This window comes from Rattus norvegicus, chromosome 3 (genome assembly GCF_021556685.1).
Source record: "Rattus norvegicus strain SHRSP/BbbUtx chromosome 3, alternate assembly SHRSP_T2T, whole genome shotgun sequence".
NCBI lineage: Eukaryota > Metazoa > Chordata > Mammalia > Rodentia > Muridae > Rattus > Rattus norvegicus.
The window spans coordinates 140,916,393-140,930,252 of NC_141536.1; the positions used below are offsets into that span (position 1 = coordinate 140,916,393).

General features: G+C 45.9%; 1 protein-coding gene across 1 annotated transcript; it reads left to right on the plus strand.

The window, feature by feature from the left end:
- Positions 1-4,806: 4,806 nt before the first annotated feature.
- Positions 4,807-7,670, plus strand: Defb20 (defensin beta 20). The gene is made up of 2 exons (NM_001037517.2): positions 4,807-4,901; positions 7,299-7,670. The coding sequence occupies exons 1-2, from the start codon at positions 4,853-4,855 to the stop codon at positions 7,538-7,540; spliced, it is 291 nt and encodes a 96-aa protein (NP_001032606.1). The 5' UTR covers positions 4,807-4,852; the 3' UTR covers positions 7,541-7,670.
- Positions 7,671-13,860: the final 6,190 nt, after the last annotated feature.

Sequence of the window (13,860 nt, forward strand, 5' to 3'; positions counted from 1 at the left end):
GCAAGGGCGGGCCTTTTCTTGGGTTTTTACTTAACCATATAAGTGTCTTCTCAAAATAAGCTATTAAATAAAACCAAGGGTATTTTGGTAGAAAAAATATGTTTATTTTTCTGAATATTTGGAAGGACACTCAGAGTCCTTCATCAAGGAGCCAAGTTGTCACCATTTGGAAACTGGCTATACATTAATGAAGACACATCTCTGATCTCTCTGCAGAAGTCTACCCGAGGAGTAGATGTACTGGGCTCAGATTTAAAGGTTTGGACTTGTCTTAGAGGAAACTCTCTACAGCTGGGGAGTTGGTTCTGTTAGTAAAGGGCTTGCTACACAAGCACGAGGACCTGCATGTGAAGCTCCAGCATCCATGTAAGAAGCTGGGTTTGGCAGTGCATGATGGGACCCTAGCTCAGGGGAGGTGGAGGCAGGAGTTTCCCTGGCCAGCCAATCAGTGAGCTCCAGGATCAGAAAAAGCCCCTGTCTCAAAAATATGCTCTCTCTCTCTCTCTCTCTCTCTCTCTCTCTGTCCCTCTCTCTTTCTCTCTCTCTGTCTGTCTCTGTCTCTGTCTCTCTGTCTCTGTCTCTGTCTCTCTCTCTCTCTCATCTCAGTGTAGAACTTGAAGCTTGATTCAGATCCCATGTTCAAGTCATGGATTATTCTAGGTCAGTTTTTGTGTGTGATCAAATACCGATCTGGTTTTGTATTGCTGTCACATGTCTTTATGTTTCAACAACATAGAGTAACATAGATTTTACCATGTTAGGTTCTGAAGATAATTTAGATTCGTAGTTCTGAAGTCCAAAATGGATTTCACTGGACTAAAAACAAAGTGTTGGGAAGGCTCTGTTCCTTCTGCAGGCTCTAATGGAGAATCATTGAATTTTGGTTTTTATGAGATTGAACTCTTTGGCTGACGATCCCTTTGCCCATTTTTGGTCCCTTCATCTATTTTGAAAGTCAACTGTATGGAACCATCAGATCTCTCTCTCTAATGCTGATTCTCCCATTTTCTCTGCCATGGTTAGAGAATCCTAGTACCAGGCTGGGCCTCTAGGGTGCCTTAGGACAACCTCCTTTATGATCTTCTAATTAGCATCTTTGGTTCTATTCACTGACGCTCTCATGCAGTGCAGCATTCTTAGTTTCTGAGGATTCATTGTGGACATTGTGGGGAACTATTACTTTGTCCATGGCAAATTTTATTAACATGCTGTATTAGTGAGGGTTCTCTAGAGTGACTGAACTTAAAAAATGACTTTCTATACATTGAAAGGGGATTCATTAGAAAGACTTACAGGTTATGGTCCAGCTTATCCAACAATGGCTGTCTATTAATGGAAGGTCCAACTATCCAGTAGCTGTTCAGTCTACAAGGCTGGATGTCTCGACTGGGCTGGAATTCCAAAGAAGTAGACTCTAATGCCTGTGAAGAATGGTCATGCTAGGAAAGTGAGAGCAAGCAGGCAAAGAGCAAGGCTTCCTTCTTCCGTGTTCTTTATATGGGCTTCCGGCAGAAAGTGTGGCTGATTAGAGGTGGGATTTCCAGCTGCAAAAGATCGGGATGAAAGGTGGCTCTCTTCCCACCTCAAAGACCAGAATTTATAAGTGGATCCCACTTCAAATGATTTAATTAAGCAAAAATTTCTTGCAGGTGTACCCAGACCATTTTTTTGGGCATTAGTTCATTCCAGATACAGTCAAGTTGACAACCCAAATAGTCATCACACATGCCTTTTCAACCAGTTTAAATTTGTAAGTATAAAATATTCATTGTTTTCCTTGCATGTATGCACTTGCGTGTGTGTGAACATTTGGCGTGTACATGCACTTGTATGTGAGGTCAGAGGTTGGTGTCTTCCTCAGTTACCCTCTACCCTGTTGTCTGAGACGCGGTCTCTCACTAAACCTCAGGCTTACTGAGTAGGCCAGCCTGGTTGACCAGCAAGCCACAGGAATCTTCTCTCTCTGCCTTCCTGGGGCTGGGATGAAAGTCACAGAGCCCTCATGTCAACATGATCATCTCCTCTCTCCTGTTTGCTACTTAACATTAAAATTTTTTTTTAAAAAAAGATTTATTTGTTTATTTTATGTGAGTACCCTGTCACTGTCTTCAGATACACCAGAAGAGGTTCCCATTGCAGATGGTTGTGAGCCACTATGTGGTTGCTGGGATTTGAACTCAGGACCTCTGGAAGAGCAGTCAGTGCTCTTAACCTCTGAGCCATCTCTCCAGCCCTAACATTTTTTTTTTTTAAATCCAAGGAGGACTGTTTAGTTGAAGTCAACTTGGGCTTAGATACCTGGATGAATCACTTGTCACTTGTTGATTCTTGGAATCACAACTGAATGCCACTATGTCAGGCATTTACCCATGGGTTCTGGCGAAGGAGCTCAGGGGTGCATGCTTGTAAGGGCTGTGTTGACAGAACCTGTTAAGCAGTGGTGAACAACTGCTAACTGAGTTTTAAAATAGGGACTCGCCTGTGCATTCATAAATCATGATCCACTGTCTCTTGCTTTCTTCAGGTCTCTTTCTTAAAAGGAAGATTTATTTATTGGTTTGGTTTCTTTGTTTTTTGAGACAGACTTTCTCTGTGTGTAGCTTTGGCTGTCCTGGAACTTGCTCTGTAGACCAGGCTGGCCTTGAACTCAGAGATCTACCTGCCTCTGCCTCCAGAGTGCTGGGATTAAAGACATGCATCACCAAGCCCAACTCAAAGATTTATTTATTTTAATTTATATGTAGAGGTGTTTTGCTCACATGTATGTCTGTATACCACATGCATGCCCGGTGCCCATGAAGCTAAGACTAGAACATCAGATACCCTAGAACTGGAGTTATGGATGGCTGCGAACCATCATGTGGGTGATGGGAATTGAACCTGGGTCCTCTGCAAGATCAAGTGCTTTTCAGCACTGAGCCCTCTCTTTGGCCCCCATAATACACAGTTTTCAGTGCACATTAAGTCTTAGGATCATGGAATAATAAGACGCAACTGAAGTATGTACAGCCATAACCTGGGCCTGGTATTTGAGCTAGCAAAACACTTTCTGGAGTAAAAGTATAAAAAGAATTTCCCTTTAAAGCATGCGTGTAAAAGGTAATACCATGGGCTGCAGCAATGGCTGCTCTTTCAGAGGACCCCGGTTCAGTTCCCAGTACATACATGGCAGCTTCCAACTGTCTATAACTTCAGTTCCAACGGCTCTGATGCCTTTTCTGGTCTCTGTGGGTACCGGGTGTGCATGCAGTACCCAGACATAAGACAAAAATAAAATCAATCTTTTAAAATGGGAATATTGTGAGCTGGAGAGATGGCTCAGTGGTTAAGAGCACTGACTGCTCTTCCAGAGGTCCTGAGTTGAATCCCAGCAACCACATGGTGGCTCACAACCATCTGTAGTGGGATCCGATGCCCTCTTCTGGTGTGTCTGAAGACAGGGACAGTGCACTCATAAGTAAAATAAGCAAATCTTTTTTTTTTTTAAAAAGGGAATATTGTATTTTTTCTGTTATTTTTTCTTTTTGATATATTCATGTGTGATTTTTGCAGCATGAGTTGCCAATCCTCCATCCTCTGCTTCTAAACAAACCAACAGAAGAATCTTTTTTTTTTTTTTTTTTTGGTTCTTTTTTTCGGAGCTGGGGACCGAACCCAGGGCCTCGCGTTTCCTAGGCAAGCGTTCTACTACTGAGCTAAGTCCCCAACCCCCCAATAGAAGAATCTTATCTCAGCTCTCTCAGCCTCTCTGTGCAAAAATTAGCACTCTTGTTTCTTCCGGATTCAGCCCGTCCAACCATTTGGAAAGATAACATCTTAAGTAGAATTCAGAGAACCTTTGTCAGAAGTGAAACACATTTAAAATCTATTTATAAGTAAGGTATTAAAAACAATTTGTATGGCTGTGAATGCTGGTGGGAGAAAAAAATGTTGACAGGTGATAAAAAAAAAAAGAAAATAAAATAAAAAGTGGCCCCATCTATAAAGCAAGATCTTGTTATCGTCTCCAGCCTGCTCAGGAGAAACCCGCTACTTAGCCATAAACAGCTTTGGGAATGAGGAGGCCATGTGCTTTTTGTACCTAATTCAGATGGCAATTTGACAGCAGCTTGGGGACATGAAAGGACCAGCAGATAGATGGATAGACTTAGGGTTGGATGGACTTAGGGATGGATGGATGTCTGACATAGGTATTCAAGGTTTCTTTCAGAGTGTAATAATGTCATCAGGGAGAAAAACCCCTAGAAATACAAATGATCTCAGCGCAGTCAGCTTCCTCCCTAAATAATGTGAACTGGGCCTTGAGCTGAGAAAGAGGTCAACCTCATTTGTTAAGAAATGTCGTTTTCGGGGTTGGGGACTTAGCTCAGTGGTAGAGCGCTTGCCTAGTAAGCGCAAGGCCCTGGGTTCGGTCCCCAGCTCCGGAAAAAAAGAAAAGAAAAGAAAAGAAAAAAAGAAAGCGTCGTTTTGTTGGACGTCTCACCTTTAGTCTTCTGTGTATTCCAACCCAGTGCTGTGTGCCGTTCCAGGTTGACTTTATGAGTGAGAGGCAATGGCGGGTATAAACCAGGGATGGCCGGTCCAAACCAGGGAGTTTAGTCGACCAAATCTGACCCAAGTGGGCTGACAGCCAGGCGGAGAAAGCACAAGCAGGGGCTCACATCCTGAGAGAAAGGGAGTAGGCGGGAGACGTTGGAACATGGTGTGACTGTGGATTTCAAATTTGGGAATGTAGGTGGGACTGGACTCCCTGTCTGTCCATGTGAGTTAAAACCAAAACTTGGGGTGCTGGCGGTGCTCTGGGCTGTGGCACACCACAGGATACCCTGCTGCCTCTGGAGGATCTGTGAACATGAAGCTGCCTCAGCTTCTCCTTATTTTGCTGTTTGTGGTACTTGCAGGTAACTTGTCCAAATGTAACATGAAGTGGGGGACACTAGTGCTGGCAATAACGGGCGGTTAAGATTGCCAGCGGCTGTCCGGTACCATCAGTAGTGCCTATTCTCCTGGGCGCCTTACAAGAGAGCCAGCCATGAGGCCAGGGGCATCGTTGGTGAAGGTACCAGTTGGCCCATCATCTTTTTTTTTTTTTTCTTTTCTTTTTTTCGGAGCTGGGGGCCGAACCCAGGGCCTTGCGCTTGCTAGGCAAGCGCTCTACCACTGAGCTAAATCCCCAACCCCTTGGCCCATCATCTTGACTCATCTTTATGATGCCGAGCAGCTTTTATCTGAGAACCGTGGCCATGCCCGTTTCTAATCAATCATTTTCAGCTCGGGCTACTGCAAAGAGACGTGAGCAGCACACAGCGAAAGTCGTTCTCCATCATTAAGTAGTTAATTAACCGAGGGAATCACTCCTCTTGAACCTCTGGCGTGTGACTATCACATGTTTAGCTTAGGTGCAAAGATGTGAAACCTCGCACTGGCAGACGGAGGCCAGAAATCAAGGATTCCCTTCTGCCTTGCTTGCAAGAAGCCATATTGTGTTTTCATATCCCTCAAAGCGCATCATCGTTCTCATCTTTGAGGGTGCTGCCACTTCACAAAGTTTGTAACAGGGAGAAAACATCTTTGTTATCCACATTTATTCGGGAGGCTTTTCTGGTTTTGTGTAGAAAGGGGAAATTAAGATGCAGACAGAGAGTTTTAGGACCGCAGTGCATGCCTCTGAACAGGGCCTGGTTGGGGTCTCCAGAGAAGGTAGCCAACAATTGTGCCTGCCCAAAAGGCAAGACATGGTTCTGAGTTGAAGAAGAAAGTGAGAGAGAGTTCAGCCAGGTTCTGGAGAATTTGTCTGAGATGGGGAGGAGGAGTTTTCGGGAGCGAATGTGGCTCAGGAGGTTTTGGCAAGGGTGACGCCTGCAGCCTACAGTGTGAAACACAAAAGACGTGTGTGTATGTGTGCGTGTGTGCATGTGAGTGAGAGAGAGAGAGAGTCTATGATGCTGTGCTTGTCTGTGATGCTGTGTGTATGAGGTGTGTGTGTGTGTATAAGAGAGAGAGACAGAGAGAGGGGGAAGTCTATGATGCTCTGTGTGTGTGCGTGTGTGTGTGTGTGTGTGTGTGTGTGTGTGTGTCTGTGCTGCTTTGTATGTCCGTGAGAGAGTTTGTGATGTTGTGTGTGTGTGTGTGTGTCTGTGCTGCTTTGTATGTCCGTGAGAGAGTTTGTGATGTTGTGTGTGTGTGTGTGTCTGTGCTGCTTTGTATGTCCGTGAGAGAGTTTGTGATGTTGTGTGTGTGTGTGTGTGTGTCTGTGCTGCTTTGTATGTCCGTGAGAGAGTTTGTGATGTTGTGTGTGTGTGTGTGTGTGTGTGTGTGTGTGTGTGGTATGCGTGTTGTGAATATCCACCCACCCACTCTGAGTCCAGAGGAGGATAGTGGGTGTCTGCTCTACCGTTCTCTGCCTCACTCCCTTGAGACTGAATCTCTTACTGAACCTGGAGCTAGGCTGGCAGCCAGCAAGCCTTATAGCTCTGTTGTTTTTACCTTGTCCCCCTCTATCCTCCTGGGGTGACATGCAGAGCCATACCTGTCTTTTATATGAGTGCAGGGGATTTGAACTCGAATGCTGCACAGCCACACTTTTTTTTTTTAGCTCCTGAGACATCTCTCCTGACCTGTGATTTCCTTTTAAATTAAAAATAAAATTGCTAAGAAGATGGTTCAGCAAGTGAGAGTGTTTGCTGCGCAAGAGTCAGAATCTGAGCTTGGTCCCCTGAACCCATGTGAAAAATTGACTTTGTTTGATTATTATTGTATATGCGGGAATTGTATTTGAGGTTGCATGTGTGTGCTCAGGCTGAGGAGTTAGATCCTCTCTCTCTCTCTCTCCCCCGACAGGTATCTGTAAGGTATTGGTCAGGAGTAAAATGTCCTTTCTTTAAAGTAAAGATTAATCTTGTGTGTACAATTGATCTGCTAGCATATATGTACGTATGCTACATGTGCATCCAGTGTGCACATGTGTGTCTAGTGCCCAGAGAGGTCAGGAGAGGGTGTCGAGCCTCTTGGAACATTACAGATAGCTCTGAACCACCATGTGGGTGCTGGGAACCAAACGTGGACCCTTTGCAAGAGCAGCAAGCACTCTTAGCTGCTGAGCCATCAGTCCAGACCCTCGAATGTCCTTGGTTTGGCTGTTCTGAGTTTCCTTGTACCAGCATAACGTTTCCTTCTGAGATGGAGATGGTGTTGAGAGAGGGTGGCGTCTGCTGTCCCTCGCTGTGAGTGTGAACTCACCTGCATCTTCTGCCTCCCCTCAGAAACTAACCCCAATCGATGTTCTTTCCTATGTTCAGACAGTGTGCAACCTAAACGCTGTTTCAGCAACGTAGCAGGCTACTGCAGGAAGCGATGCAGACTAGTGGAGATATCGGAGATGGGATGCCTGCATGGGAAATACTGCTGTGTTAACGAGCTGGAGAACAAAAGGCACAAGAAAGACACCGTCGTCGAGCAGCCAATGGAACCCAGAGATAAGTCAAAAGTACAAGACTATATGGTCCTGCCCACCATCACGTACTATACCATCACTATCTGAAGGAACCACTTATTCCTGAAGGCCGTTGTCCTCTGAAGCCCTGTGGAATCCAGTGGGCTGCTTCCGACTTGTCTCTTTCTTTCTGTGAACTTGATTCTGCACCCAATAAAGTTCAACACTTTTGCCTGTATCCACTCCTTGTCTGGATATTTTAAATGTGGAGGATGAGCTGTGGCGTTGCTTGTGTTTTACCTGTGAAATGGGGACATAGAGATTAAGTGAACACTCCACTCTCTAGCCAAGATGATATTTCACAGATTTCAAATATTTCTCTTCATATAAAAAAAATTAAAAATAACTTTGGACATTTAAGTCTGTGTGCTTGTACATGCATACTTGTGTATGTGTCATGACATGCACGTGTTGTGTGTGTGTGTGTGTGTGGAGGTCAGAGGACAACTTTAGGGAGTCAGTTCTCTCCACTTTTTGGGTTTCCAGAGATGGAAATCAGATTGTAAGGCTTGGTAACAAGCAACTCCTTTGTGTGTCATCCATGTTTGCCCCAACACTCCGTAGTGAAACTTTTTATGTCTCCAAGAAGCTATGAGAACACACACAGACACACACAGATACACACACACACACACACACACACACAGACACATATACACACAGAGACAGACACAGACACACACTCATATAGAGACACACACAGAAACACAGACACCACACACACACACAGATACACACACATAGCCACACAGAGACACACACACACAGTCACACACACATAGCCACAGACACAGACACAGACACGGATGCACACACACACACACACACACACACACACACACACACACGGGATAACAGCTTTTAATTAGCTTAGGGTGCAATCTGGACTCCTTTCCATGTGATTCCCATCTTCTCTTTCACTAGCAATTAGAATATCTAGTTGACACAGATTTCAGACACACAGGCCTGTGGTGCTGAGATGGAAGGATCTCCCATTTAGACAACAGCACCTGATGTTTTCTGTCTCTGCAAATCTTCCTGCGGTGTCCACGCACAGGGAGATCCTAGCATGTCTCATGTTGTATAGTTATTGTGCAGAAAGAACCCAGATCAACTTGAGACTGCAGGTGGTGCACTAGGTGTGGGAAGGCTGAAGAGGTCTGGGGGGATTAGGGGACGAAGTCATCTCAAGAGCAACCTAACGAGTCCTGACTAATCAGATGAGCTCAGCCTTTAAATTTAATGAGACCATTCATAGAGTCCTGGCCTGGATCTGGGCCTCCCTCCAGCACGCAAACAAGTAAAAGCATCAGGTGGTGCCTGGGAAAGTCAAAGGCTTGCATTGTCCAGTGGGTGCTTTGGTACCCTGCTCCAGCAGCACCCTAGTAATTCGCCTGCTCCTAATGCTTCCTGGACACTACGTCTCTCCCACTGGCCCAGCTCTGAAACATGGGGTGAGAAATCCTAACTGCATCCTTTAACTCAGACACAATGTTCTTGAGTTTCACCATAGGTATGAATCGTTTTCCTGTCACCAGTCAGGTAACTTCCCCTGGAAGGTCTCCTCACCCTGCCTACCCTCAGCAGCACACACTTCTGCTGGCCTGGTGCTTCTTTTGGTTTCCATATCATTGTGATAGCTGGGCTGCCCTTCTCATTCTTGGACATGTTCAACTCTGTTGGAATAGGTTTTTTTTACATTGTAGAGTACAAATATAGATAACTTGTTTTCTTCCTGTCCTATTTGTCTTCTTTGAAGCCTTTAAACATTATTTATTTTATCTTATGTGTGAGTGTATGCATGTATGTATGTATACGTGGGTGTGTTTGGTATCGGCAGTAGTCAGAAGAGGGCAACAGGTCCCCTGGAACTGCAGTTACAGATGGTTGGGAACCACTACGTGAGTACTGGGGACTCAGGCCTAAGTCCTCTGCTAGCTGCCAAGACATCTCCTCCAGCATCCCATCCCCCACCATGCCACTTGTATTTATTACTGCTTTTTCTTGTCTTATTGCTTTGGTTAACATTCCAAACCCCATACTGAGTAGGAACGGAGGTAGTAGGCTCCTGTAACTGCCTTTAGGTTTTAGGAGTAATGCTCTCACCCCCACCCCATAATGTTGGCTATAGAATTATCATGGATAGCTTTTATTGCATTGAGGTTTGTCCGTTCTACTGCTAGTTTCTTCAGGGCTTTTACCACAGCAGCAAAGGCAATTCGTTGCTTAAGTTCAAGCATGGGATGAGGAAGAACGAGATGCGAGGCAAGAAGGCAAGAGACTGTCTTAGTCCTTAGCCTAGAGTCGCTACCTACAGTCAAAGTGATCCCAGGCCTAAGGTACTTTTTGAGGCAGTGATCCACTTAATTACTAAGGAGCAAGCACATCGAGTGCCCCCAAGAGCTTTACAAGAGCACCTGGCCGTTCAAAGAGAGCCCACGGCTCTCACCTCTCACACTCTCTGCACGGTAATGCATTGCCCGGCAGGCGAAACATTCACACGTGCCCACGAGGGGCAGCCACGGTCCAACAGGCAGGGCTATCAGTAAAGTTCTTGTCAACCCTCATCCAGGAACGAGCGACTTGCTGTAACCGAGTCCCTGCAATATACTTAATGCGCCACTCCTGTAATTCTCAACATGCCTTCAGTAGGAGCAAGTAGTTTTCATGTTCAAAAGGACGTGTCCAGAGACGGGGTCTAGAACTCTAGTCTAAAAGAGACACCTGATGTGACAGAGAACTGACACTAGACATGTATGATCTTCAAAGCTCACACGCTTTCTTTCCCTACTGCCCTTCCCTGTTCCCATCGCCCACCCTGTTGGGTGAGTTTATGAGTTCTACTCACAAAGACAGCCATGGGCAGAGGAGCCTTACCCGTTGGTACACATGTACTGACATGGGCATAGCTGTGTCATGAGAAGGACACGGAAGCTTCTTTCCCAGGGGGAGATCTGGAATAACTCAAAGTAAGCTTTCAGTCACACCCCTGACCCTCGGGGCAATGAAGAACCGCAATTTACTTCATCAGGAAGACTTAATTCAGAACCCTTGGGTCTGAAGAGTTGGTACAGAGGCCGAGAGGATGGACTGCGTGTGATGACTCATCTTGCTTGTCAACCCGACTACAACTGTCATCAGTGAAAGCCCAAGCAGCCGGGCAGGCCCGTGAGGGGTTTTTCTTGATTGGGTTATTTAAGGTGGGGGAAATCTATACTCAATTTCCATCATTTGAGGTGGGGAGAGCCCCAGGAGATCTAGGTCACAGCTTCTGGTGTCAGCCCACATAAAAGGACACGGAAACTTCTGCCTCTTGCTTTCTTGCCCTCCATCTTGAGGGCCAGTCCATCTCCCTTGCCACTGAGGCAGGCCTTCCTGGGATTCCAACGCTGTCTGAAGAGCAGCCAGCCTCATGGACCAAACAACTATCAGGTCCTTGAATTTCCCACCGGGAGGTAGCCATCGCTGGCATGTAATCCACTCTACTTTTGATAAGTAGATTCGTTCTATCAGTTCTGTTGCTCTAGCGAATCCTGAACAATACACAGCTCTTCCAGAAGACTTGAATTTGGTTCCCAGCACCGGGGTTGGATGGTTCACAACTGCTCGTAACTTCAATTCCAGGAACCCTGACCCTCTTCTGTCATCGGTGGGCAAGCACAGTCATTCACACATATACAGGCACACAGCTAAAAATAAATGAGTTATAAAAACGCAATCTTTAAGGATGGGAGAGATGGCCAAGTCATTAAAGTGCACATTTCTGGTGAAGAAGGCCCAAGTTCAGTTCCCAGCACCCACGTCAGGCAGCTCACAAACGCTGGAAACCGCAGCTCCAAGGAATCTGGCACCTTTTTTTTCTGGACTCTTCTGATATCCAAACTTACCTGTGCATACACATAATTTTAAAAATTAGAAAAAAAGTTAGTACCAACTCTAGTTAGGGGATGACAAGAGAAAAACATGGTTCCCATTATTAAACAAATGTCATGGTCAGATACAGTATATACGATGGTATAAACTTGCAGACTAATTACGGTGATGGAGCCTCAGAAGTGGCAGAGTTCCATAAGAGTGACAAGAACCTTCCCCCTCCACCCCAGGCAGGGCTAAGTGGAAAGAGATGAAGCCAGTAGCAATCCAGTGAGTTCAAATGAATCCCAAGGTGAGGCGTGCGTTCGAACTCGCGCTGCTCTATGGAGAGGACTAGGAAGAAGAACTGCAGGAGCCATGGAGGTTTCGAGCACAGTGGGTGAGGAGGTGGGGCTGGAAAGTTGGTTGGGATATTTTGGGCAAAGACACCAGAGGGGGATTAGTGGTTAGACTTGCATTTCTTTTTTTTTTCTTTTTCTTTTTTTTTTGGTTCTTTTTTTCGGAGCTGGGGACTGAACCCAGGGCCTTGCGCTTCCTAGGTAAGCGCTCTACCACTGAGCTAAATCCCCAGCCCCTTCTTTTTCTTTTTAAAAGATCTATTTATTTATTATATATAAGTACACTATAGCTATCTTCAAACACACCAGAAGAGGGCATTAGATCTCATTACAGATGGTTGTGAGCCATCATATGGTTGCTGGGATTTGAACTCAGGACCTCTGGAAGAATAGTCGGTGCCCTTAACCACTGAGCCATCTTTCCAGCCCTAGACTTGTATTTCAAGAATGACTTTAGCTAACACTGTAGGAGAAGGATCTTTATGTGGGAAAGGAGCACAGAGCAAACCATGTGATGCTTCAGTAATAACCCCAGGGAACATGCATTAGGGAGGACAGGACGCATCTGGATCTGTTAGTCACTGGACCAGGCTCAAGTGAAGGAAAACCACTATACACTAACAGTGCCCACAGACTCATCGATATTGGAGATGACCATTGTGCCAGCATTGTTTTTCTCCACTCTTAGGCATCTGCAGCAAACCTTTGGTTTCTTAGGAGGTCAGAGCATAAACAAATCTCGTGTGTGTGTGTGTGTGTGTGTGTGTGTGTGTGTGTGTGTGTGTGTGTGTGTGGTCACAGTGCCTATGTGCCCATGTGGAGGCTAGAGGACACCGAGTCTGTCATTTATATCTTATTCCTTGTTGTTAGGGTCTCTCCCTGAACCCAAGGCCCAAGGAGGCAATCCTCCTGCCTCTGCTCCCCACCACGCTGGGTTGCAAGCATGACTGTGCTCGCCTCAGCACTTTATATGGATCCTGGGGACTGGAGCTCATGCATCTGTAGCGAGTGCTTCTACCGAGACTCTTCCTCGCTCCCTCTCCCTTTAAAGTTAGAAGTATGTTTTAGTGTGACGAGATGGGAGCATGCTCAGTCCCATCCTGTCATCCTCAAGGAATCAGAACATGACCACTGCAGGTAGACCCTGCTTCCGGCTCTCTCCAGCCGTTGCTGAGGAGTACGCTAGGACGCTCCCAGGTATGCACCCTGTTGGTCACACAGAGCGCTTAGGAAACCCCGTTACTCAAGGCGAGTACCTTGCTCACTCCTTGGTATCTCTTCCTACCTAAGCTGAAACCCAAACTTCAGGATTCCCAAGGGACAGGAAATGATTAGACAACGCCACAGTGTCTCAGGTCCCTAATGCTCAGAAATTGTTCTTTTGTTAAGTGAGGCTACTGTATCAGGACCTGGATTAGTGCAGGAAGTCAAACGGAAGGACTCTTCAAAGAATTCTTCAGGTAATTCTTTTAAAAAATATTTTATATGTATGGGTGTTTGGCTTGCATTTATATATGGGCACCCTTTTAGTGCCTGGTTCCACAGAGGCTAGAAGACAGAGTCAGAGCCACTTGAAAAGGAGTCACAGAAAGTTGTTAGCCCCCATGTACGGGTGCTGGGAACTGAACTGCAAGAGAAATGCTGAACCATCCCTCCAGGCCCTGCAGGCACTTTTTTTTTTTTTCTGTAGTTCCAATCACTGGAGAGACAGGCCTGAAATCCTAGCTTTCGGAGGGCGGAGACAGAGAAAACTCGTTTTAGGCTGGTTCGGTCTACATAGTGAGATCCTATATCAAACAAAGAAAATATTGCCTTTGATCCATAGAAAATCTTTTCCTCAGGAGGGCTTCAATTAGCCGGTCCCCCATGCCTTTGCATGCTGGAACACCCTGGGTCAGGAAGGCTCGTGAGGCCCAGCATCTGCATCGTTCTTCCCTAACACCCCTGGTCAGGACATACTGAAGGTCTGTACTTGGTGTTTAAGATGCCAGGCTTCTATTTCTCAGTCCTCCATGGGGTTTGGAGTCTAACCCCTCTTATACCCCATCTCTCTCTAATTTGGATCCCCAACCTGGAATCGCCACAGTGAGGAGACAAGGTGCGGTGGTTGAAAGGCATTGTGGGAAAAGGATGTAGAGAGGAAACCAACACTGGTTT

Excerpts from the sequence above, each read along its gene's own strand:
- Defb20 (NM_001037517.2), top strand. The coding sequence starts at position 4,853 with ATGAAGCTGCCTCAGCTTCTCCTTATTTTGCTGTTTGTGGTACTTGCA. Across the intron at positions 4,902-7,298 it reads GCTGTTTGTGGTACTTGCAG|ACAGTGTGCAACCTAAACGC; the intron begins GTAACTTGTCCA and ends TCCTATGTTCAG.